A 27,436-nucleotide genomic window follows, 5' to 3' on the forward strand; every position below is an offset into this window, starting at 1 on the left:
TGCTGCTGTCATCTGATGAAGTGCTGGCCATACATTGTCACAGGTCATGCCATTGTGGCATAGGGAGTTCCATACCTGTAAATATTGACCAAGATACTAGTGTTTATTATAATTATAATTATTATAATAATTATTGCTGTTGTTATTGTTGTTGTTGTTGATGATGATGATGATGTTGTTGATGATGATGATGGTGATGATAGTGATGATGATGATGATGTCAGGAATAGAAAGAGGTGGCTAGGTGATGTTTTATGTTGTACTAAAATAATTTTGTTGATTTTAGTGCTTGATTTTGGGTAGGACTCCTACAGGAATCATCGGTCCCTTGGATCCAATGTCTCTTGGGTCAATCCAGGGTCTGTGAAACCACAGGGGATCTTTTCCCGTCAAATAGAAGTTCTCCAGTCTGTATAGTAACCTTCCTCTATCTGAAACTCTTCAAATATGGCTGAAGAGGGGACTGAAGCCACACCTTTCCCCACAAATGTCTTGCAGATTGCAGATTACAGCTATCTCCACCTAAGAAGCTACACCTGGCCCCCAACAGTGGCCATGAGACTTTGGTACTTTAATAAAAACATGTAATTTTGGCGTTACCCATGAGAACTTGGTGCACAGCCTGAGGAATATGAATTATCATTGAAAGCTTGCTTTTTTGCTTTGTTGTATTTTTTTAGTGGTCCACTAAAGGTATCACTTGTTCCTGCATCTGTATTGTTTTGGAGACCACACAGCCTTTTCCTGATTTTCATTTCTCCCAGTATGGTGCACTTCACTTCTCTCCTCAACCACAGTGCTCATGGATGAGTGAATGAGGCAGGTCCAGTACAACAAGTCCGGAGAGTGCCATGTTAAGAAATGCTGCAACATCTCATGCTCCTTGTGGAACTTAGTGTCTCAAAACCAACTTGTGACACAGCAAGGAAGTCTGCAGCTGTGTGTGCTATCAGAAGAAGAGGGAAAAGAAAATGTACGTGTGTGTGTGTGTGTGTGTGTGTGTGTGTGTGTGTGTGTGTGTGTGTGTGTGTGTGTGTGTGTGTGTGTGTGTGTGTGTGTGTGTGTGTGTGTGTGTGTGTGTGTGTGTGTGTATGCGCATCTGTTTGTCTGTCTGAGATCCACTTGGCCAGATCTTGCATATAGTACCTAATGCTGCAACCGATGCACACACATTCCTGGTGATAAGCCCCACTGAACTCAGTGGGAGCTTACATTTGAGTTGACAGGTGAACACAGGTGACCTCTAAAAATATTTCTATTCTTTTTCTGAGCCAAGAAACCAATCAAACAAATTTCTCCATTTTTTTTCCCAAGGGAAGAAGAAATTCCCCAGCAGTGTCTCAGAGGAGGAGTCCATCACTAGCAGTGGTTGCAGGAGATGTTCGTTCTCTCCCCACCCCCTCTGAAATGCTTTTGTTTGCTCCTTTAGTTTGATCTTGGGCACTGTGGCACTACAAGAAGAAACAAAGGGGATAGGGCTGGCAGCCTTGCCCCCATTTTCTCTGTGCCACATTGACCTCTGTCTTCTGTCATTCTAGAGCGCTGTGGTGATCGGACTGGGAAGGCAGCCACCCAAAATGAAAAAAAAAAAGAGCAAAAAAGAGAGAAAAGGTCAGAGTAATTTTGGAAATTATTCTGCAAAATGACCTTTTATGGATAGGGGAAGAAAATTTCATTAGGTTTCTAAGAAAACTGTCTTCCAATAACTTTTGGTTTACCACTAGTTTGCCTCAGGGGGTTCAGGACCTTTCCCAATTACATTTTGGAGGGGTAATTGTCAGTATATTTCTGCTTAGTGCAGAAGATGCTTCTAATGCATCTCCTTCTCTATAAGCCTTCTGGTAGATGTGATGGAGGCCCATGGGGGCATCCATCTCCAGGAAAAAGATGAAGCTGGTGCTATGCCATAATTTGTCCTCCAATTCCTCGAACGTTTTATTTCTCCAAGAAAAAGGCATACGTTTTCCGCACCTTACCCTCAAGCCTCTTTAGAATTATGTTACCATAATGTTGCACGAAGGCCAAGGATCCTCTATTTGTTATCTTCTTTTATAATGAGATGAGATGGGTTTTTAAGTTAAAAATCTTTTAAAGGCATATGGGTTTTGTAATTATGAAGTGAGCCAGAGAGGTTCCATTTTGTTTCTTTGTATATAGTATCTGTGCTATGCTGACAAGTTGTTTTCTAGGCGAGCAGAGACAATGTTATTCTGAAGGCCTGAGAAGGACTCTGTGTGATTAGATAATTGGAAATTGTTGTGACTCTTTGAGACACCACCGTAACCCAAATAACATCTGGTGTGTATGAGAAAGAATTCATGTGATGTAACAGGACTGTTTGCCTAGTAACGAACTCTGATTGGATGACATCGTGGGAAGGTGCATTAGGCCCTTGCCAGTTACTCTTGAAAAAGGAACTTTTTACCTATGGACTTTGTCTTTCCAAGACCGACCTTTCAGTGTTTCGTGACCTACACTTCAGCCATTTGGGACTTACCCTGATGTCTTGAGAGAGAGTTTGGTGGCCTACCTACATGGACTGGTTTCTATGCTTTGCTGGATTACTTTGAGACTTATGGGATTTTTCCTAAGGACTATGCATGGACTATTTTCTATGGACTGTTCTGTGGAATATTCCTTATGGACTTCTTTTCTTGGAATACTCCATATGGACTATGCTCTTGTAATTTAGTAAGGACTATGGTATATTTACTGGATTTTACTTTTCTAAGGACTATGGGACATATAATGGATTTTTACTTTTGCTTAGGGATTTTTATTCTATAGTATCACTGAGGACTATAGCCTTGTCATGACCTACATGGATTATTTTTGTCTTTTGTAAGATTTTTGAACTCTTTTATATTTTTCATGTTTTCTTTGCCTCACTACATCTGTGTAACTAAACAGCACAATGCTAGATTATTTGTTTTGGTTTAATTTGGCTTAGTAACATGCTTTTTCTTTAATAAAATAAAGATTATAAAACTCATTTGGTTTCCTGAACAGTACACTTGCCATAGGGTCATCTGAGAGTGCTGCCTCGGCCTAGCTTACTTAGAGTCCTGTCAGTGGTGCAAGTTAAGGCTAAGGACTACAAAGCCCACTTGACCTTTTAACAATAATATCTGAGAGTACCAGGGTGTTCTTATGTGGGCAGACTTGTGAGAAGGAGTGTTGTAGCATGGCTGGCTGAAATTGGACTCTTCAGCTCATTTTAGCATGTGCAAACTCCTGATTGCTCTCTGTCCAAGCGTACACGTGTGTTTTCGAACCTGTGTTCGTCACATGGTGGCAGCTGCGCGATGAACCACGTGCTGGGTTTTGTAGTACCTCAGGATGACCAATTTTTGTTCTATCTAACAGCTTGAGTGATCCTGATCCACAAGCTAAGTTTTGATTGCAGTGGGACACTGAGGCTTCAAGGAGCTAGGTGCTTCCCTGGGTGTAAACAGTAATTTCCTAGGAAACACTGTTTGCCAGCAGTTAGATCTAAAGGCTGTGGTGAGAGGTGTTAAATCTTCAGGCTGTGGTAATGTGTGTTAGAATCTGGGGTGCTCTTTTAAGAAAGAGATTCCCAGTGGGACAAGCAAACTGTTAGGAAACAATTGAATTTAAGCAGTAGGCATGTGCAGGTTGTTACAACGTTGTAGTGAAGAAATTCCAAGATGCATGTCCTTTGTTTTTGGAGTGCTTGCACCCAAGTTGAGCAGGTCATTTCACAATCTTAGGATTGCATAAATGACTCTGGCCACTTTGTTCTGGCTATGTTGTTTTGGAACTTGCATCCAGGTATTTTGTTTTTGTTTTTGGCCTAAGCGTACTCCTATAATCTTAGGATTTGCCGGAGCACCTGGCCGTGTTCCAGACTAGCTCTGGGTCTCCCCACTACGATCTTAGGATCTAGCAGGGTACCTAGTTGCATCTGGCTTGGCCTAGAGTCATGCCCTATGATCTTGGAGGTATCTATCTGCACCCAGTTCAGTCATTGGTCATCTCTGTAACTTTAGGGTTCACAAAGTGATCACAGTTTTTCTTTTCTCTTCCTTTTGGGATTTTTCAGTATTTTGGTTTTGGCAGCTGTCTGTCTTCTCACAGACCTTAGGGTCACAGGGACAGCAGTTGGTCGAAAGTGCAGAAGAGATTTTTAATTTTATTTTGGTTTGACAGCTGTTTGTTCTCTCGCCTATCTTAGGATAGCAAAAGGGACAGCAGTTGGTCAGAAGTGCAGAGGAGATTTTTAAATTTTTTTTCTCTCCTTTTTGTTTGTTTTCGCTGACCTAGCCAAGGCTAGAGGGCCAGCAGATATGGAGGAGAAAAAACAGTCAGAAACCGTAGATATACTCTTAGAAATGGCTTCGAGATTTTTCGAGCAAGCCAAGCAGAAAATTAGGGAAAGAGATTTCCTGATACGTGAGCTTTATCAGGAAAACGTCCTTTTAAAACGTTTTCTTAGCACAGAACCTGGCTTGATGCAAAGGTTTTTCCAAGTTCAGCAGGGTTCCTTTGGGGATTACTGCAATGAGACGCTTCATACAGTTGGAAGCAACCCTGAGATGCAAGATGTTTGTGTGGAAAGAGTTAACGAGGCCCAGTGGAATGCTAAGGAGCATTCCAGAGAAGACAGTGATTCATCGTCCGTCCAAACAGAGGATTTACAGGCCCTGGAGACGCGCGCAGAGGAAGGAATGCAGGAAAAAGTTTCCCGAGAAGCTGTGTCCTTGAGGAAATTAACATCGGGCGACCATTGCAGTGCATTGGAAATCAGCTCAGAACCAACCTCAGCTCTTTCTCAGAGCACAGGACAGGTGAGAAGTTCTGAAATAATTCGGGAGAAGACTATGGGTTTGCTAGAAGAAGGAGAGCAAGGGATTTTCCAAAGTAATAAAGCAATTGCTGGGACTGAGAGCTTAGAAGCAACAGGACTTGTGTCAGCAGATCTTGATGCATGTCAGATCTCAACCAACCCCCCTTCTCTTAGCCCAGAGGGAACAGCGAAAGCAGACCCTGTTAGGTTGGCAGAGACGTTGAGTAATGTTACTGGAGGAGTTATTTGTACAGAGACCTTGCAGCATGGACTTTCACATTGTGAGACTGTTTCTAACACAACCAATGAAGGGGGAAGCGCTAACTTTTTGGGATCACAATGTACTGATGTTTCTCCAGAGACGGAGATCATATCTGAAAAATTTGGCCCAGTACCACAGTTAATCTTCTCAGAAAGATCTTCAGAAAGAAAGGCAGAGGTTTGGGACAATACTTATTTTCAACAGCCTATTTTCCAAGGAAGTGGTGAGAATGCTGATACTGTTTCTGAGGCTATGCAGAGTACTCCCGAGGAAACTTTGTTGCAACAGCGGCCTCTTGTGACCAAACCTGATAGCACAGCTAATTCAGCAATACATGTGTCCAGAGGTGTGACATTTCTAGACCAAGGCGTGGAAGGCATTGATCAATTTGGCCCAGGACAGATATTGGAGCCTGTGTTAGCTAAACCCCAAAACGTCTTCTCGAATTCACCGGGAGAAACTGATGTGGTGAAACTTTTTATTACAGTCAATGAAGGATTTACTGCTGTTTCTGTTCCTATAGATCTAGAAGAGTCTAAGGGCAATTTAGTGTCTGGAACTGTTGAAAGGCTTTACCAGATTTTAATTAAAGAGGAACATCGCCCTTATACATCATTTACTTGCCCTCAAGGAATTTACCAACTCAGAAAACTAGCACCTGGAATGGAAAATACCTATGTTACTTTTCAGAAATTGGTTGATGAATTCTTTGGCGATTTATGTTATGTGATTGGCTGTGTAGGCAACCTTGTAATTTGCAGCCCTGATCCAATTCAAGCAGACCAAAATGCTTTGTCATTCTTAGAGAAGCAGAGACATCGAAGCCCAAGATTAGTGCAGTGGTATTTCAGATTGCAAAAATATAATTTTGATGTTGAACATCTACTGTTAATTCCCCACTGCTTATCTCGAGTGTTTAGTGCAGATGCAAGGGGAGAGAATGGCTAGAATTGTTAAAGCTCTGATGTTTAATTTTCTTGTTATTCTGTATGGCTATGTTCCTGAGCATACCTAGAGTGTTTTCACTATTATTACTACATATCAGTATATTAGATTGTCAAGTTATTATGATGTTAACCCTGGTTTCACTATTTTACTGTTTGATGACTAGAGTATTATCTGAGCATATGCAGAGTGATGTATTTGATTAAGTATACTAACATGTTTATTCTTCTGTTTTTCAGACTAGTAGAAGTGTCTAAGGCAAATTTCTCTCATGTATGGTAAATACTGTAATTATGATAGTTCTCATGTATTAATTGTTTTGCTATTTTAGGAATCATATTTGAAATGTATTACTTTATGCTCATGTTAATATCTTTCTCTATTTTGTTACTGCTTAATTATGACATCTCATCTTATTCAGTTATCAAAATTAAAACTTAAATTGTTTAGGAATTTTGTTAATCTTCAGGGGGCTTGTGATGAGATGGGTTTTTAAGTTAAAAATCTTTTAAAGGCATATGGGTTTTGTAATTATGAAGTGAGCCAGAGAGGTTCCATTTTGTTTCTTTGTATATAGTATCTGTGCTATGCTGACAAGTTGTTTTCTAGGCGAGCAGAGACAATGTTATTCTGAAGGCCTGAGAAGGACTCTGTGTGATTAGATAATTGGAAATTGTTGTGACTCTTTGAGACACCACCGTAACCCAAATAACATCTGGTGTGTATGAGAAAGAATTCATGTGATGTAACAGGACTGTTTGCCTAGTAACGAACTCTGATTGGATGACATCGTGGGAAGGTGCATTAGGCCCTTGCCAGTTACTCTTGAAAAAGGAACTTTTTACCTATGGACTTTGTCTTTCCAAGACCGACCTTTCAGTGTTTCGTGACCTACACTTCAGCCATTTGGGACTTACCCTGATGTCTTGAGAGAGAGTTTGGTGGCCTACCTACATGGACTGGTTTCTATGCTTTGCTGGATTACTTTGAGATTTATGGGATTTTTCCTAAGGACTATGCATGGACTATTTTCTATGGACTGTTCTGTGGAATATTCCTTATGGACTTCTTTTCTTGGAATACTCCATATGGACTATGCTCTTGTAATTTAGTAAGGACTATGGTATATTTACTGGATTTTACTTTTCTAAGGACTATGGGACATATAATGGATTTTTACTTTTGCTTAGGGATTTTTATTCTATAGTATCACTGAGGACTATAGCCTTGTCATGACCTACATGGATTATTTTTGTCTTTTGTAAGATTTTTGAACTCTTTTATATTTTTCATGTTTTCTTTGCCTCACTACATCTGTGTAACTAAACAGCACAATACTAGATTATTTGTTTTGGTTTAATTTGGCTTAGTAACATGCTTTTTCTTTAATAAAATAAAGATTATAAAACTCATTTGGTTTCCTGAACAGTACACTTGCCATAGGGTCATCTGAGAGTGCTGCCTCGGCCTAGCTTACTTAGAGTCCTGTCAGTGGTGCAAGTTAAGGCTAAGGACTACAAAGCCCACTTGACCTTTTAACAATAATATCTGAGAGTACCAGGGTGTTCTTATGTGGGCAGACTTGTGAGAAGGAGTGTTGTAGCATGGCTGGCTGAAATTGGACTCTTCAGCTCATTTTAGCATGTGCAAACTCCTGATTGCTCTCTGTCCAAGCGTACACGTGTGTTTTCGAACCCGTGTTCGTCACAACACATACCTTCATTGTTCTGCCTATAGTTTCCTTGGCTGGCTGCACTTCTCAATATGAAACAAAGGCCTGGTAGGAAGAGTTACTAGACGGTGTCTCTTCCTCAGCTTTACACAGATGTGAGGGAAGCTGGACAGGCTACTGTCTATCGCAAAGCTGATTGTGCAAGGCAAGACAACCACCTTGTGAGGTAAACACAGAGGAGTCCTGACCCTCTCCCATGAGAATTTCTCTGAAATGTCCCCTCCTTTGATACTCTTTTCAAAAGAAAAGTCCTTATTGTCAAGTTGAAAGGAAATGGTTGGAATTCTCATGGGCGAAACATGCCTAGGGTAAGGGCTGGCATTGCGGGTGGACAAGCTGGTCTTAGAGCACTGAGCTGTGGGGGGAGACACCAAACTGAGCAGGGTGTGTGTGTGTGTGTAGTGATTTTTAACACTTGCAGTAAGTTACCAAAGGATTGCAGCTGCTACAGAATACTTGCAGTGAACTACTAAAAATAAGAACTGCTGCAAAAGGAAAGGAAAGAACAGAAGAGAAATGATAGATCTGGTGTATTGCACAGTCGTGCATTCTCACTACAGAGAATGTAGGTTTTTGTACAATGTCATTCTCTAGAGGTAGTCCTCCTTTGAGAGCCACCACATGATAAAGGCTTCATTCAGATTCTAAAACTGGAGCAAGTGTGCACTAAAAGCAGAGCTAGAAGTAAGAGGTGACTTTCTCTGAGCTCTTTCCTAGACATTGCTAGTGAAAAGCCCTGGGTCTAGCGGGCCCTGTTACATTCCTGATGTTTTGTGATGCTCCAGAAATCATATATCTTAATCCTGCAAAACTTAACCATTGTCCTAAGGTTGGCCACTGGATTTCTAGATATTTTGTTTAATTGCTTGTAAAAAGAGGAAATGATACATTATGAGTGTAATACAACACTGAATCTCAACTTGCCATTGTGACATAATGGAGTGGATTCCCAGCCATGGTGAAGTAAATGTTCTAGATAGCTGTGAGAAGAACAGAATAGTTGCTAGTTTGAGTCTTAAAGTGCCCCCACAGCAAAAAAGAGGCGTAATCAAAACACTGGTAGACCGGGCAAATCGGAACTGTGAAGCTCAGTTTCTCAGCACTGAACTCAACCATCTGATTTGGGCCCTACAGGCAAATGGCTACTCCAAAAAGGAAATCACAAGAGCCATCAAACCTAGAAAACAACACCGAACTGAAGAAGAAAAACAGCCACCCACAAATAAAGTATTTCTGCCATATATCAAAGGGGTCACAGACCGCATGGGAAAACTTTTGAAAAAACACAACCTACAAACAGTATTCAAGCCCACCACAAAAATACAACAGATGTTATGGTCAGCAAAGGACAGAAGGGACCCCCTCACCACTGCAGGAGGATACCAGATACCTTGCAGTTGTGGCCAGGTATATATTGCAACCACAAAACGAAGCATTTACACCAGAATCAAAGAACATGAGAGACACTGCAGACTAAAACAACCAGAAAAATCTGCAGTAGCTTAACATGCCCTGAAACAAACTGGACATGAAATTCTACTTCAAAATACTGAAATACTGGACAACACCAGCAATCATTACATCAGACTGCACAGGGAAGCCATTGAAATCCACAAGCACAAGCACAGTTTCAACAAAAAAGAGGAAAGTATGAAGCTCAACAAAACTTGGCTCCCAGCTCTCAAAAATACAGTGTGCAAAAGGTCAACAAACTCTACCCACCCAGAAGGACAGGGGATCACTACACACAAAAGACCAGCTAATGACAGCCATCAACCACAGGAACAGATAATCTCTTCCCCTTAGCACAACAATACACCCACAACAATACACACTAATCACCCATCTACAGGAAGAAGACAAAGCCTATCTCACAGCCATAAATACTCCACTCCCAAGCAAACTACACCAGAGCACAGGTTGCTGTCCTCTGAAGATGCCAGCCACAGAGACTGGCAAAAACGTCAGGAAGAACAACCTTCAGAACACGGCCAAAGAGCCTGAAAAACCCAGAACAACCTTAAAGTGATTGTTTAAATTACTGGGGTGCCTTGAGACTTATGAAGAACAAGTTACATTCATTATTACCTATAATATCCTTGTTGGGAAACTGGAAGAGGGGGGAAAGACTTATTTATTAGCCAAGCCTAGAGTTCAGATGTAAGAGTATCCAGATCCATGGAAACTTTTTCTTAATGTCTGGGCAGCAATGGAGAGAAGTTGGCCAGGCAGGCTTGGCACTGGCCCAGGTCAAGCAGGAGAAGACTGTAAGAGGGGCTCTTTGGCCGACTGGATGGGCTGGGCTGTCCTTGTCACCAAAAGAGCTCCAGGCATGTAAGTGAACAAATATACAGTACCTAGAACATACCAGCCTCAAGGTGCACGTGGAGAGCACTTTCCTGTGGAATGTATCCACAGGGGAAAGTGTGGGAGTGGTGTGAGGCTGGTACTTAAGGCAAGAATCCTGTTCTGCTGACCTGCTCATATCATGATCTGTTGCATCAGCAGTTCAGTCAACCAGGACTTCCTTGTGGGAGCCTAATTCAGCCCCGTGGAGAGATCTCTGCCCACTGGAGTTCATGGCCTGGAGGGATGTGGAGAAGACCAACAGCAGGCCACAACTGGAACACCTGTGAGATTTGGGCTGCAAGGAGCAAAAAAAAGTCCCTGCCAGCAAGGATTCAGCTTTTGGAGAAAGTGCTTGGAAAGAACACAACCTTAACCTTGTTCCAGGGGAGGCCAGAATCCTCACACCTGCTCCATGTGTGCAAGGGTGTTGTTCACCCATAGCAACCTCCAGCCTTGTAGAGGTCAGGAACTGGGTCTCTGTAAGCTCACTAGGTGGTTCAGTCTAGATGACCTAGGATGGCACCCTATTTTTCCTAAGCCTGGCTCTAAGATATTTGCCTTGTAGCCAGGACCTGAACAACTCAGGACAAGTTGTGACATTGCCTGGACCGTGTTTTGCTTAAATAAATTTGCATAAATTTATTTAAGTAACCAGAATCATAATAAATTGATTCTGAAAGCTGTTTCATTTCCATTTTCTGCAAATGCAAAGACGTAAAGGGATTGACATTCAGTTTGCTCTAATGTCCATTTATAGCTACATTTTAGAAAGATGCATTGTCAGTAAATCAACATAGGTTAACAAATTGTGCTGAATGGGTTTAATGGCACAATTCAGATATCAATGCATCAATTTGCTTCACCTAAGGCAGGGCTCATCTATCAGTTTACATTTTCTACTGCTCTGAAAACTGCAATATGTCGCAGGCTGGGGCTTTTGTGCCTCCTTCTGCTTTTAGACTATTTTTGTTTAGCCTAACATCAGCCTAAAGGAATGTCCTGCAATGTTGTTGACTAATTTTTAATTGTTTGATTCACACTGGCTATATTACCTGAGTATTCAAGAAATACTCTTAAATGTATTCTTTTTTTAAAAAAAAATAGAGGACTAATGGTGCCCTGTTTCTTTTTTTATTCTGCTTGTATAACTGCTTATACATTTCTTTACATTTTGTACTGATGTCCCTATTTTTTTGGCAATGCATAAGTAGTCACTCTATATGTCATATAGGTAAAGGTTCCCTTTGACGTTTAGTCCAGTCGTGTCCGACTGTATGGCATGGTGCTCATCCTCATCTCCAAGCCATAGAGCCAGCGTTTGTCTGTAGATAGTTTCCATGGTCATGTGGCCAGCATGACTAGACACGGAACACCATTACCTTCCCACCGTGGTGGTACCTTATAAGTTTTAATGCTTACTTATAAGGCCCTAAACGGTTTAGGACCTCGATATTTGGCGGAACGCCTGCTCCCACCAAGGTCTACTCGGATCACCTGTGCGAGTCAAGAGGTGAGGCTGAGGAGCCTGACACCAAGAGAGGCCTGGAAGGAGAAAACACGAAACTGGGCCTTCTCGGCAGTGGCAACCTCCCTCCGGAGATTCGCATGGCCCCTACGCTGGGAAACTTTAAAACCCAATTAAAAACATGGTTATACATCCAGGCCTTCCCTCCAGTCAATACCTGATCTCTTTTCTTATTTTTCCTTATTTTATTATCTTTCTATTTTATTACAATTGTTTTTGAACGATTATGTACTTTTCTGCATTTTATTGTTTTATTCTATATTGTAAGCCGCCTAGAGTGGACGAGTCGCCCAGATGGGCGGGGTATAAATCAAATCAAATCAAATCAAATCAAATCAAATCAATCAATCAATAAATAAATACAGTACCTATTTATCTACTCACATTTTTACATGCTTTCAAACAGCTAGGTTGGCGGGAGATGGGACAAGCGACGGGCGCTCACTCCTTCGCGTGGATTCAATCTTACGACTGCTAGTCTTCTGACTTTGCAGCACAGAGGCTTCTGCGGTTTAACCCGCAGCGCCACTACGTCCTCCTATAGGTCATATAGGGGAGGACAAATCTTCCTGTCTCTCAGATTCATACAAAGGCTCCTTTAATTGCACAGGCACACTCTTGTGTGGGTTTTTTTTTAAATAAAAGGCCTTGGGTCAGAGTGCCACTTGTCCTGTCTGTATACTGCTTTGGATTGACTCCAGCAAATCACACAAGATCTAAACACTGTGGAGTCTTCACATGTTCCCTACACCTTGGAATCTATGACTGGTACAGAAGTAATATCTAGTAGAGCACAAACATGTAGGCACGCACGCACATGCAGACGTGCACACACACAAAATGAGAGAGAGCAGGGCCGGACTGGCCATCTGGCAATTCTGGCAAATGCCAGAAGGGCCGATGGTCAGAAGGCCGGTTCCTGCCTCAGCCAGGGCCGATTTTTGGTCCCAGTCCGGCCCTGCCTCCAGAGAAGATGGAGCGGAGCTCCCCACCGGCCGCTGAGGGGGAGCAGCCGGAGGGCGACGGCGGCAGCGGAGGGGAGCCGGAGCGAGAGGAGGAGGAGGAAGAAGGAGAAGAGGCACCCCCTGACTCGCCCCTTTCTTCCTTCTCTATCCCGGCCGAGGAGGAGGAAGAGGCGCCGCCGCCACCGCCGCGCCCGGCTGGCCGCCCCCAAGCGCCTGGAGTGTTGCTGGCCCGGCCGGCTCGGGCGGGCTCCCTTTGCCCGTCTTGCTCAGTTACATCGAGTCGGAACCGGGACCGCCGCAGACCGGCAGCTCCCGTGAGTCAGTCTGCCCGGGGGTGGGGTGGGGGGCGCCGCCGCTTCCTTTTTCCCCACACCTGCCCACCATCCCATCCCACTCTTCTTCCCTCCCTCAGCCGCTGCCCTCCTTTCTCTCCCGCGGACCCCACCCTGACGGGTGGGCAACACGTGCTTCATACAGATCGGGCGTGTGCGTGTGTGAGTTTGTGTGTGTGAGTGCCCGTGTAAGTGCCCATTCCTCTCGGATTTCCCATTTCTTACACAACCCCGAGATGTGGGTCGCCCTCCCCGCTTCGTCGCTACTTTTAGGGCGTTGCCTTGGGGGTGTGTTTTTTGGGGGGGGAGGAGAGGAGAGCTCCCTTTTGCTCCCCACCACCACCTTCCATACCTCAGAAGGTAGCCCACCCCCTCCTCTCACTCGTTTTCTTTCCCTTCCCTCTCCCCGCTCCTGCCAGCCCCCCTCCCATCTCTATAATCTTATTTTTAAAGCCTATTAGTCGCCTCTATCCGGCTTTTTTAAAAAAAAGACTCCCGAAGCTGTTGGGATCCATGCAAAGGGAAGATTAAAAATTGGTGGCCAATAGATCTGTCTGCAGCCTTCCCCTTTTGCATCTTTACTCGAAAGTAACTGTAGGACTCGCTATCAAGAAAGGAAAGCTTTTGCAGCTTTCCTTTTTGTGTGTGCATGTGAATTCTCCTTCGCTTCCCTTAATGCGTTTTCCTTCCTTGCCACCTCCCAGCCTCAAGGAAAATCCTTTCTTCCTGTCCAGAAATGCTAATGGAGTGAGGGAGGATGCTTAGTCCCATCATCCATGATAGTGACAGAATGCTTTGGCTGATTCTATTCAGTGTGCCACTGTTTTAACAATATTAAAAAGAAGTATACAGTACTATCTAGACATAATAGCAAGACTTTTTAAAATACCACCATCGCAATAAATGGAGTTTGGTTGGGAGCGTCATTCTTCATTCCATTCCAAGAACCTCTTGTACTGTAATTGTTGTCACTGATTGCTTTGCGATTATTGGAAGTGTGGAATCGGACAGATGATCAGTTGGAAGAATTGTTGAAGCTTTCCTGTGGATTTGAAGTCTTTTCTCAGGGTGTGTGTGTAAAATCTTTTAATTTACGGATTTATTTTGGCCAAAGGAACTAGGAAAAGGTTTTGATGAAATCAAAGAGAGAGGCCTCTCTCTCATTATGTAAATACCATTTATGTGTCCTGTTGGTAGAGGGTAAGAAAGTGAAAATGTTCTTGGGACAATGAAAGAGGAAGACAAATTTTTGCAGTCTTGGTGACTACATCTTGTCGAGTTTTGACTGTGCAAGAATTTGATTTTATGATAATTTTTACTGTTTTAACAGAAAAAAAAGAAACAAATAGTTAGTCCCTGGCTCCCCAAGAGTTTACCTTCAATCATGGCATAACATATTACTTAATTCTTCAGCACCCATCATATAATACAGTATATACCATATGTAGTGCATCATTTTCTCAAATGTGGTTTTGTTTTATGGATTTCTTCAAGCCCTATTATTGATGACTTTGTCATCAGAGTACACTGTGCCATTCTTTTATAGCGTTCTTAGGTGGAAGTGGTGTTCAGACAATTCTCACGGGTGAAATGCTGTAGACTCGTCCCCTTTAAACACAGTGTTCCATTGTCAGTTCTCATGTCCACAGTGTTAAATGTATTAAGTGAAAGAAGCCGGATCAACTCATAGAAACATGGCATGTTGATACTGTTACACAAGAAGTATGTGAGGAATAGATTCAGGAAATCAAGAATATTTATTTTATGGATTGCATTTTAAAAATTTATACTCCATGCTTTAGTGGCCCTCTCAACAGTTCCTCTCAGATGGCTTGCAGAATTGAAATATACAAATATTATGTAAAAAATTAATTAAACACCAACATAGGGCAGGATAAGAAGACAAAATGCATCAGTTCCAAACTTTGAAGTTTGTGCTGTTTAAAAGCCCGAGGAAATAAAAAGTATTCATGAATTGATAAAGTAGCTAAGTTTTTCATCAAGAGGGCATTCTGTAGTTGTGATCAAATGTCAGCATTCTCTGTATAAAAGAAGATAGATGTGTGGCAGAGGATGCTTATTTTGGGCTACATGTGTCACCTAGCTTGTATACTTATATGTAACTTTCTATTTACACATTCTTAAAAAATCAAGGAAGTGTCATGCTAACATGTGTCAAACCTTTCTGAATCAGAAAGCAGAAAAGGGAATTGAGGTAGAGAGTTCATTTGTTCTTCAAACTTATATAGGAATAAGAAGTAGTGCTGATACTAGGTGGTTCTTAGGATGCCTCTTTTTCTGCTAGGAGTAGCTTTATAATGTAGATTTATATTATAATACTGAATTGGCCCCACAACCATATTTTCCAGGGTTCCTGGAGAGTATCCATGTGGTCTGGAACCTTTTTTTATTCAAACATGTCATTCACTTCTTCAAGAAAATGATACAGTGGTACCTCGGCTTACAAACTTAATCCATATTGGAATGGTGTTCGCAAGTTGAAAAGTTTGTAGGTCGAGGCACCATTTCCCATAGGAATACACTGAAAACCGATTAATATGTTCCGGGAAAGAAAAAAACAAAACAAGTACACAATGTGATCCTTGATGTAATCACGGAGAGCATAACTCGACGTTTTCTTGCTAGTGAAACACTGTATGCCGACTATGCATGCCTAGACCCTAGGAACTTTTCAAACATAAGAGAACAAGGGCTTCATATATCTGCAATGGAAGATTTAAGTAAAGTCTTGATCAAATTTAATGAGAATGCCACAGCTGAAAATTTGCGGTGTGAATTAACTAGTCTAGCTTTGCATTGGGACAAATTGAAGACATCAGCGCTAGAAGAATACACTGTAAGGGTGTCAAGAGAAACGCCCATGGAAGATCTAAGTCAACAATTTGATGAAGTGGAGCTGTTAAATAAGCCATGTGCAACATGTAAGAACTGTGCCATTTGTTGCTATCAAATTCTATGGCGCTACAATTTATTAACAGATGCCTATAATGTGATAGGTCTAGCCTACAAATTCCTACTGACTCTATCATTTACTCAAGTTGCTTGTGAGAGAAGCTTCTCCACCTTGAGGTTCATCAAGAATCGACTGAGGAATACTGTATCCCAGGACCATTTGGATTCATTCATGTTAATGGTTACAGAAAAAGAAATCCTCATGAGTCTTGATGTGGATGCCATCATCAACAGAGTTGCAGAGAGTAGTGAAGCCCTGCAAAGTCTTCTTATTCCTTGATAACGTATCATTCCTAAGTCTTTCCAGTATTAGTAGGGTTCAAATTTAAAATGTTCAAATCATAAATGAGGTGGAAAGTTCTTGAGGCGAGCCTTTTGTTCCTGGTGGAAGTGTTGATGTAGGAGGATCTGCTACTTATGGTTTGTTCACATTGAACGTTTTGTTGCAGTTATGTTTAATGATCTAATGTTTCAATACATTAAAATAGCTATAAGATCTCACATTGTACTGTTGGTGTTTTTTGTTTAGAGAGCACTAGCATTGACAAATTTAAACATTAAATTTTAATTACACTTTTTGTTAAACGTGATGATTTTATAGGTTTAGATTTCCTGATGCTCTTGTTATTTATACAACCAGGGCAATGATTGGGATAGGGAAAACTCGTAAGCATGTACCAATACCACTATACCAGCAACGCCCTTTCAGCGCGCCACAATATCGTGAATGGAGCCCACAACAGGTGGGCCTGTGTGCTCTAAATGCCAGGGCCGATTTTTGGTCCCAGTCCGGCCCTGAGAGAGAGAGAGAGATTTAGGACTCATAATGATATGAAATATTGTGATACACAGCTGATAACGCTAAATGAAAGCTCTACTGTATGCTGAATAACAGAAAATGAGATCAAGGTACAGAGCTCCTAATAAACCCCTTCCCTCATTCATTATGGTTCTGAGAACACTGTACAAATCCTTTTTTACTTTCAACTGTTCCTTTGGCTCTAGGGGCTCCAGGGTCTTGTGTGTCTTTCAGGATCTGTACATATTTTCTAGCATACAGCAAATGTCTCGCTCATCATATTGCACACTGATTTTGAAATTCCTCTCAACAGAAGGGGCAGCTCTGATTCCAGTCCAGCTTTTTCTTTTCCTTGGTTCCCTGAGTTGTGCCCATGGGCTCGTCCACCTCCTGCTCTAGTTATAGTGGCCGCAGTTGTGGTGACAGGGGAAATCTCTCTCTTATTTATCAAGGAACAAAACACACCTCACGTCCTTGTTACTTAGACACATCCTATTAACACTTCTACAGCGTTTGTTTCTGCTAATAGATGTCTACGGCTTACATGAAGACCTGTTGCTGTTTAATGCCTTACTGTCTCTGAATGCCAATTAACACACCACTGAAGACAAAGAGGAACAGCATCGTTTGATTCCCTGAAACATCCGTCTCTACCTTCTGAATGGAATGGGGAGGTTAGATTCCATATTGAGGGAAATGAATTCACTTGTTGTTTATGGTGGTGGTGACAAATATGTACCTCTGAAACTTTTACTGGGTTGAGGATTCTTTGTGGATCTTCACAACCAACCAGGAGTTGTTTCTTATACTATAATAATATATCTGTGTGTTTGCAAGAGAGAGTCTAATTAAACCATTATTTCATGAGCACAGGTACACAATTGAAAAGGCGGTGTGGAAGTCAAGTCCATAGATCTGAAAAAAATGAGTCTCTCTCTCTCTCTCTCTCTCTCTCTCTCTCTCTCTCTCTCTCTCTCTCTCTCTCTCTCTGTAAAGATGATCTACAGCAAGATTCCTCAATAAGGGATTTCTATTTAAAATGTGCTCTTTGCTATTAAATGTTTATAGATATATCTAGGTCCCCTTTGGTAGATCAGGTCTTGCCCGTAGTATACAACTGCTACTATAAAGGCAGTCTGCCATCAAATCTCCATGTGTTTTACCTGAAGTATGGGTAGAATAGAATCTTATGCAACCATCATCATCATCATCATCATCATCATGATGTGCTGTCAAGTCAATTCTGACTTATGGTGACCCTTTTCAGAGTTTTCCAGGTAGAGAATACTGGGAAGTGGTTTATCATCCCCTTCTTCTGGGGGAGCCCTGGGACTGTGCAACTTGCCCAAGGCTACACAGACTGGCTCTACTTCATAGGAGGCACAGTGGGGGAATTGAACTTCCAACCTCTGGCTCCACCGCCAGGTACCTAAAGCACTGAGCTATCCAGCCAGCTTAATCCTGTACAAGCAGACATCAATTCTTGCAACATGGCTTTCCCTTCCTTTTCTCCCCGCTGCATATTCCCATACCCTCCCTCCTGCCTTTGTCTGTTCCAGACAGTCTCTCGACCCTCTGGTGCAGGTGGTGCAGATGGCAGGAGTGCTAGGGAGGATGAGAAATCACCTCCTTCCCCTTCCCACTGATGGAGCCCATTCTCGGTGTGTATATCTACACTTGTCTGCACAGGCATGCCTAGATTCTACTTGCTTCTCTTTTTTCCCCTGCAATAACAGTGTCTAGGTGAAATGCACAAGTCGGCCTCCATCACGTATCACTGGGATAAATTTAAAGCTCATAAATAATCAGCTGTCTCAATAAAGCAGATTCATAACCAAGGCAGCTCAAGTGTATTTGCTGCCTTTGACAGATGCCAGCATATGCCTGCATGGATACATAGCTGAGATATATACACCCGTCCGCTGCCTTTCAAATGTGCACAGTAAACAAATAGGCAATTCTAGAGATTGGGAGCTAAGTCAGAAAAGCGTGAGCAGAATTTAGAGTACCTACCAGAGATGGGGAGAGGGGTATCTATAGAGGGATTCGGTGGGCATTCCCAGAATGTTACTAAACTCTGTTGTAAATAGCTGTGTTGCGCATGTTCTTCTCCACTCTCTGTCATTTGAGACGCTTGGAAATGTTCATATTTCTTCTGAATGGCAGATACTGTAATTTATTACTCCCAGCAATTATCTTTTATTATTTTTATACTGCCACCAAGACATCCAATGCTGTGCAGAATTAAATTAAAGTGCTGAAGCTTTGCAATCATCTGCTAAGTTTCCAGCTAATAAATTGAAAGCTTTCAATTTGTCTAACGGCGAGCTTTCTCTTTCTAATCACAGGCAAAGAGAAAGTGGGGAAAAGTGTGGTTAAAAACAAGCACCAAACAAACCACGACAATTATCTCGAAAGTTCACTGGAAAAAAAACATTCACAGCATTACAGTTGCCGGTCACATAACTCCAGGGGGGAAAAAATCTCCAAAGGGTGTGTGTGTTGTACTTGTTGTTAGATTCTCACATCATCATTAAAAAGGTATTAACACTTTCATTAGCTCATTAACACAATTGAACTGTGTTTATTTGCTCAGTTTTGGCAAAATATGTTCCGATGCAGCCAGCTCTTCCCCACCATCCAATTAAAAACAATGTGAGTAGAGGAATATTACGCTAATAATATTACATCGGGTAAAAGTATTAATAATAGATCACTCAAATATCATTACACTACATTATTTTACAATACCACTGTGTTTATTGGAGTAACCTAAAAAAGGGAGATAGTTGTTCAATGAGGACAGTTCAGTTGGCTGAGATCTCCTCCTTTGGCAAAAATACCTTTGGGTATTTTAGGCCCCCACAAAGGGGGCTGTTCGACTGAACTGGATGTTTCAATTGTGGCATATAAGATGAGAGATGGGAGATTTGGGGGAAAGAACCAACTTGTAAATGTCCTTCTTTCTTCCTGGAGGCCAACAGTTATGGCTCCATTAGTTCAATGGTTGGGGTAGTAAGGGATGTAGGATGGTCCCAGAAACTCATGGTGTCATCTTTGCTTCTCTTATGAGTTGTGCAACCAAGCCAAAATTACCTGGTTGATATGGATGGTCCAGCTTTGGAAATGAGGACTGGCTCTGGAGTCAGATTCAATTGACAGTCATGGGACATTATAAGAAAAATCAGTCCAGTTTTCTGTTTGATTTGTTGGAATAAAGGTGGAGAAACTATATAGTATCAGATCAATTTACAATGGGGCTGGGGTGGGGAAAAGTCACCTGGTGGGCTGAAAAGGATGCATTACAAATCACAGAGGCTGAATAGTCTGCTGGAGGGCAACAGATGAGGCACGATCCATTCCCGAGAGGAAGGAAAGGACATTGGACTGCCTGAGGACAAGATCGTATTCCCCTCTCATTCCATGTGCAGAACCAAACTCTATGGACAGTTGAATCTTATTTCCAACACTGGCAATGTGACAGCTTCCACGCCCACACTTGAGTGTCACAGACATGCTTAAGGTATAGGGTGGCCCAAAGGGCTCACACAGCTCTCTTCCTCACGAATGCTAATGCTCTTCAACATCTGCATCCTGATGTTACTGTCTCATTTCGCCTAAAGGCAGAGCCAGCCTTAACTGTCCAGCATGGCTGACAGGACCTAATGGGGCCCAGAGGAACAGGACTGCCTGAGCCAAGTTGCAAATAACCACGAAGTAGGCCTGGCTCCTTAAACATTGGTTATAGTGTTTTAAGGAAGGCTGATTTCCCTTCAAGGAAAAAGCCTGTTGACTTCTGGGGACTAGAGATTCAACAAAACTGAATCCTAGAAAAGGACTGTACTGAGTATAATTGGGGAGAAAGCGCAGTATTGCCTCACCACTGACAGGATGATGAGGGAGAAGGTAGGATCAGTTGGGATCGGGGTAACAGGTAACTGCCTGGAGCCCAGAGCTTGGGACTTATTTGCTTGGCAAAAGTAGCTCGTTTTCTTGCTCATTGAGCTTTGCTGTACTTATTGCAGCTCATTATCATTATCCTTAACTGGACCTTCAAAGTAAATGGTTTTCTTACTTATTATTCGGGCTGTCTATTACTTGTGATTACCTTCCTTCCTCGTGTAAGATGGCTTAAGGCAGGGAGACTGTTCTGTCCTTAACTGGCATAGAATAATCCCTCAGCACCAAGCATAGGGAGACTCTCTTGGCTGCTCCAATGATACTCCTCTGTACCACAGCTCAGGGCGGGGGGAAGGCAGCTGTCCAGATTTCTCATCATGCTGAGAGAACTCCATTGCCTTGATAACTGGACATTACAGGCATTGCAAGATGTGAAAAGTGGCTGCCTTCCACACGTTCTGGTCTGGTCTGGTCAAGACAGATGTCACGGGAACAAGACTGAGATGGTTTTATTTTGCAGTTAAACATAAAAAGTACCCCCAAAACCACCTTAGGGGAGAGAGGGTTAAATGTTACTCTTGCATTAAGGGGGCCTGTTCCTTTATCGGATCAGATACAAATGCAATGTTGCTGCCTCATGCGTTGCTCCAAGTTTTGCTGCGGCCCTTTTATGGTTGGTGGCCTGGGCAAAGTGCTTCCTTTGACCAATGAATGGGAGAGACCAGTTGCTTTGTTGATGGCCTTGTACGAAGACTATCTTCCAAAGCAAATGTCACAACACACAAAATGATACATAAGGTGAAGACCTGTTGCTGAGCATAGTTAAGTCGTACTAGAGCAGGCCATTGAGTCAGGGGATTTGGTGAGTCTATGCCTCCTTAAGTTCCACTGGTTCGTAAAGGATTACTCTATTTGCAACTTCCTGCACCCAGCAACAGGATTTCAGCCATACTTTCAGATCTATGCATTATTCTACAATATGCAGTACAAATTCGTGTACACGGTACAGTTTGACATGGGTAAAGTATGACACCCCCTGTCCCTGTAGGCAATCCAGACCTTGGATCTGTGAGTTAAAAAAAGAAAAGGAAAGGAAATCAGAGAATACATAATAATAACCCATACAGGTATGATTATTGTACTGAAAATGGAGGGGCAATACCATTGTAGAGATCTAAAGAAAGCAGATGGGGGTGGGGTGGGAGGAGGAGCACAGTGCATGGTGCCAATTCTTGCTGCCAGAACTTTGCTCTCCCACACTTGCCCCCCCCCCCCCGTTTTACAGCCATCCCTACGAGACCTGTTCAAATATTACAAGGAACCCAGATCATATGTTTCAGATTCTATTTTGTCCCAGCCCCGGGAGACATCATCCTACACATCAAAGGAAAAGAGGCCATGGGTCCCCTTTCTGAGTTGTGCAGAAGAGAGACCATGGACGGATCATGGCAGCAGCCTCTTGTATGGAGGTTAATTAAGGCATACCTGCCAACATTCTCTTATCTACAGAGCAAAGGAACAGAAATCCTTTAAATCTGTTACCTCTACTTGGAAACACCCCCCTTATTTTTTGTTCCTCTCCTTTACTTTACAGAAGACCATCCTCTGTGTTTTAATGTACCCCCTCTTGTTTGAAAAGGTAAGTCCCTCTTAAAGGAAAAGTAGGCAGGAAGAATAGTGGGCTCACCCACAGTTAGCAGCTGGAGAACAGACTTAGGCTGCAATGATACTGAAGCTTGATTCACACCCTATTTCACACTTCTGTTTGGATTATGTGGTCACACAGAGACCACTGCTTGTTTCAGTGCCAGGGTCTACACTGGCCATTCAGTATGATGCAGTTTGATCTGTGCCACAGCCCCGCTTCCTTGGATCCCGCCCTCTGCTGATCCCAAACTCTCCTTTTATAGTTCATAGTAAAGCGGGAGGACTGCTAGAAGTGTTGCACAGCACTAGGGAAACAGGGAAAACACTCCCCATAGAACACACACACACACACACACACACACACACACACACACACACACACACACACACACCACCCACACACACACACACACACACACACACACACACACACATTGTGGAAACATAGTCTGCTGCTATTTTTCAGAGTTGTTTCTCTTTCATATTGATTATTATCCTCTTTTATTGACCATGTAGAGGTGATCTAGCAATAAACTAATAAATATATCAGTGCAATGATAAGGTGATCTAGTTAGTTTGTCTTCTTCTTCTTCTTTTTTTTAAAGAACAATACTTTGGGCAACCAGGGGAGAAAGATTGCTAGGGTGGTGTTCTCATGCCTGGCTTGGTATGTCGCCAGAATGCCACCCAGAGTCATGTCCTCCAGTCCTTTTGGAGAATGAGGCAACTAATTACATGGAGAAAAACACTGAATCGCTCCGGCTTGAAAAAAGCAGAATCCCCCAATGGCAGGAGAGGGGAAAAAAACATCTACCTTGGAAACAAAAAAGGGCTGGGGTGATTTTTACTGGCCTTAGAGTCATACAATCATTTTTTTAAAAAAATTGAATGCATCTATTTTACTTCTGCAGCAAATCTGATACTATGTACCTGTGTGGTCTCAGCCTGAGTAGAAATACCTAGATTCTTAATCATAGCCTTCTTCCTGAATGTGAGATGTACGGAATTCCCCTTTAAACTGAGTCATGACCTCCCAATCTGCACTGATGTGTGTATGCTCTTTCTCACACACATGTACAGGTAGAGAAACTTGTATTTTATGAGAATCTAGGTCCTCTTCTGCCCTTCTTTTTTGGTAATGTGTCTTATTCATTCTTCTCACCAGCGTGGTGCAATTTTTCTACCATGCCCAGTCTCCTACAGCACACAGGATGTAAATTTCTTTGGTGGCCCCAGAGGCCACAGTTCATAAGACCTGGAATTCACCCTGCCTTGATGGCTCTGTTCTGAGCTAGTGAACATAAAGGCACAGAAATAGGAAAAAGCAGATGGGCTGTCTTCCTAACATAGGTTTTTAATATAACTATTTATATATCTACTGCTTTTTAGGGAAAAAAAGCATTGCACACGCTAGCAAGGTTATGCTCACAATCCTACTGTATAAGGTAGGCTTCAGCAGTATGTGGACTGAGAACTCCCAGAAGTACAAGCTGGATTCCGAAGGGGCAGAGGAACTAGAGCCCAAATTGCTAACATGTGCTGGATTATGGAGAAAGCCGGAGAGTTCCAGAAAAACATCTATGTCTGCTTCATTGACTACACAAAAGCCTTTGACTGTGTGGACCACAGCAAGCTATGGCAAGTCCTTAAAGAAATGGGAGTGCCTGGCCACCTTATCTATCTCCTGAGAAACCTGTATGTGGGACAGGAAGCAATAATTAGAACTGGATATGGAACAACTGATTGGTTCAAAATTGGGAAAGGAGTACGACAAGGCTGTATATTGCCCCCCTGCTTATTTAACTTATATGCAGAATACATCATGCGGAAGGCTGGACTGGAGGAATCCCAAGCCCCAATTAAGATTGCTGGAAGAAATATCAACAACCTCCGATATGTAGATGATACCACTCTGATGGCAGAAAGTGAGGAGGAATTAAAGAACCTCTTAATGAGGGTGAAAGAGGAGAGTGCCAAAAATGGTCTAAAGCTCAACATCAAAAAACCTAAGATCATGGCCACTGGTCCCATCACCTCTTGGCATATAGAAGGGGAAGATACGGAGGCAGTGGCAGATTTTACTTTCTTGGGCTCTATGATCTCTGCAGATGGGGACAGCAGCCATGAAATTAAAAGATGCCTGCTTCTGGGGAGAAAGCGATGACAAACCTAGACAGCATCTTAAAAAGCAGAGACATCACCTTGCTGACAAAGGTCCGCATAGTCAAAGCTATGGTTTTTCCAGTAGCGATGTATGGAAGTGAGAGCTGGATACTTTGGCCATCTCATGAGAAGAGAAGACTCCCTGGAAAAGACCCCGATGCTGGGAAAGTGTGAAGGCAAGAGGAGAAGGGGACGACAGAGGACGAGATGGTTGGACATTGTCATCAAAGCTACCAACATGAATTTGACCCAACTCCAGGAGGCAGTGGAAGACAGGAAGGCCTGGCGTGCTCTGGTCCATGGGGTCATGAAGAGTTCGGCATGACTTCATGACTAAACAACAACAACTGCTTTTTAGCTTTTAAATATTGTCCTTTTAATGATCCAAGCCACCTCGAGTCCTTTTAAGGAGAAAGGCAACGTAAACGTATTTTAGATAAGTAAGTAAGTAAGTAAGTAAGTAAGTAAGTAAATAAATAAATAAATAAATAAATAATAAATAAATAAATAAATAAATAAATAAATAAATAAATATGTGCATTTATAAGTAATCCAATATGCTCTTCATGTTTCGGTGTAGACCACACAGCGTATCTGTGTTCAGTCATAGATTTGTGTTTGTATAGCTGGATGGGCTGGAGAGGGGGCATGGGCAGACCCCAAGGCTTTTTTTTTTGTGGGGCCAGGGTGCCCCAATGCTCAGAAGGGAGGTCTGTAGAAAATGCCCCTTTCTCCCTCTTAGAAGCCTCCAGGGACAGTTGGTTTTGCAATGAAATGAGATTCAGTCTTCAAACCATTTCAAACATAGTAAGAATCATCAGGTGCCATCAAGTCAATTCGGACTGATGGCTTCCAGGGTTTTCCATGTACAGAATAATCAGAAATGGTTTACTACTCCCTTCTTCTGGGAGCACCCGGGGACTGTGCAGCTGACCCACAGCCACACAGATGGCTCACAGGCAGCACAGTAGGGAATCGATCTCCCAACCTCCAAAGCCAAACACCTCAACCAGCTACCCAGCCAGCTGTTACAAGCATAAACACCACAAAAATGAAAGTGAACTTCCAATTTTTTTTCATGCTTAGGTTTCCCTTCCACAACCTATTTTTGTTCATTTTAAGGAGGCTGTTATGGACCAAACTGGGTCCTGGGGAAATAATATCAACCATGGATTCTCAGCCATATAGGATTTATTTGGACCCTGAACACATATGTGGATTAGGAAGACCCAGCTGGAAAAATCCTAGTCCTTTATGTACACATTTTGATATCCAGTTTTCAAAGATAAGAAAAGTTACTCCTCTGCTCTAGAGCAACCCCCCCAAATACCCCCATCTACAGTGTAGCTACTGGCAGTCCCAAGGAGTATCTTTCCCTGTTTCCGGCCAGCTTGTTATCTGAACAGAAGCCTTTGAGAAGAAAATTAACATTGCCTGTTACTGAAGAGTAGCAACCGTACATTGTCTGCCCATTTTAAAAACATTCCTCTTTGCCTTTTTCTTTCCCTTCCCATCCATTCTGCAAAGAACTAGGTAATACGACACACACAATTGCTTCCTTGTTGCTCATGTGAGACCCTCCTGGATTTTGGATCTGTGAGACGCTCTCACTACCACACATTTAGGCTTGAAAGAATTAACTGTTGTTCTCTCCACTTTAATGGAACTATTAGTTTTTTTAAAATGCAATGAAATAGCCCCTGAACCATGGCCTTATGTTATCTTAAGTAATCACAGAATAACTTCCAGAGATAGACTAGCTTTATATGTTGGCCTTTTAAAAAAAATTTTTTGTGTGTGTGTATAATTACCCAAATCAAAAATACTGCTGAATGAATATTAGAGCCATTACTGGGGTTGATAGCATAGGGGTTATGTAGGCCACACTTCAATTATTTTCCCTTGTCTCCAAATAAAAGTTTCTGTCAGTTCGGTATGTTCCCTGGCATTCATGTGATCAAAGAATCTGGAGAAAGCATTCCTCTTGTTCCGTCTTTTCTCTGCTTTCTGCCTTCCCTGCTGCTTTCCCTTTAGAGTCAGACAGCTGGTGAATGTTGTAGTAAACATTCATACAATATATGTGAGGGCAGCAGAAGGAACCTCAGGGAAGCCGGGAGGAGAGATGCATGAAAGCAAAATGGGTGGCTGTAATTCACTTTTCCCATCATGCCCTTCAGCATTCTAAAGCATCTCTGTTGATAGTAATGCCACTTGTAAAGGTTATTTTTGTGGACTACAACTCCCAGAAGACTGGCATGGCCATACTGTCTGGAGTATGTTGGGAGTTGTAGCTCCAAAACAACATTTGCAAGTTATCTGGATATTCTCCAGTGCCTCGTCAAGGCAGTTATGTAGGGTCACCTACCTCCTGGCAGGCTGATTGGCCCACAGCCCTGATCCTTGTCCGTCTCATTTTCTTTCATGAAGATCCGCTTTATACAGATCCGCCAGAGACCAAAATGAGCCACTTCACAGGTCGCATTGTACTCCTCTACTTTCGGGCTCAGCACTGCCCAGTGGTCTGTCACCACGGCTGTAAACATTAAAGCCACGCCAATCAAAATAATGGCAAAAGTCACCCGAACTTTGAAAGCCTTTGCTTCATCCATGGCTAGTAGACGTAGGCCAAGAGGCAGTGGGCAATGGCTGGTCCTGGATCAGTCTGCCTATGGCAAGGAACACAGCAGGGCATCTGAGCCGTCTTCCAAAGTCTTGGCGTAGCTAAGCAATTTCAAATGTCAGCCCTCCAGTGCCAAAGTGGAGTAGGCTGCAAGGGGGTGGGGTGCAGGGAGGCCTTGAGGAAGACGGGCAGCCAGCCGCACGTACAGCTGCTGAGATATATCAAATGACTCAACCGAGTGTGCACAAGGCTTCTATTAATGCACAGATTGGGCAAAGTCACGGAGGGCTGCTCCGGTTACAGTGTCATACCTGCTTTTGGGATTTGTGCTGGGAATCCCAACGGCTGTCTTAAAGCAAATGGAACCGGTGCTGTGAATAACCACCCTGAGAGCAAGACCCAGGCCAGGGCTGTGTG

General features: G+C 42.7%; 1 protein-coding gene across 1 annotated transcript in view; it reads right to left on the reverse strand.

Annotated features, from left to right (window-relative positions):
- CACNG1 (calcium voltage-gated channel auxiliary subunit gamma 1) overlaps positions 1-27,141 on the reverse strand; it is a 41,626-nt gene extending 14,485 nt beyond the window's left edge. The window contains exon 1 of the mRNA XM_020811194.3: positions 26,765-27,141. Coding sequence (XP_020666853.1) covers positions 26,765-27,008 — 244 coding nt within the window. The 5' untranslated portion in view covers positions 27,009-27,141. The remainder of the gene's footprint in view (positions 1-26,764) is intronic.
- Positions 27,142-27,436: the final 295 nt, after the last annotated feature.

Source organism: Pogona vitticeps, chromosome 2, assembly GCF_051106095.1.
Source record: "Pogona vitticeps strain Pit_001003342236 chromosome 2, PviZW2.1, whole genome shotgun sequence".
Lineage (NCBI taxonomy): Eukaryota > Metazoa > Chordata > Lepidosauria > Squamata > Agamidae > Pogona > Pogona vitticeps.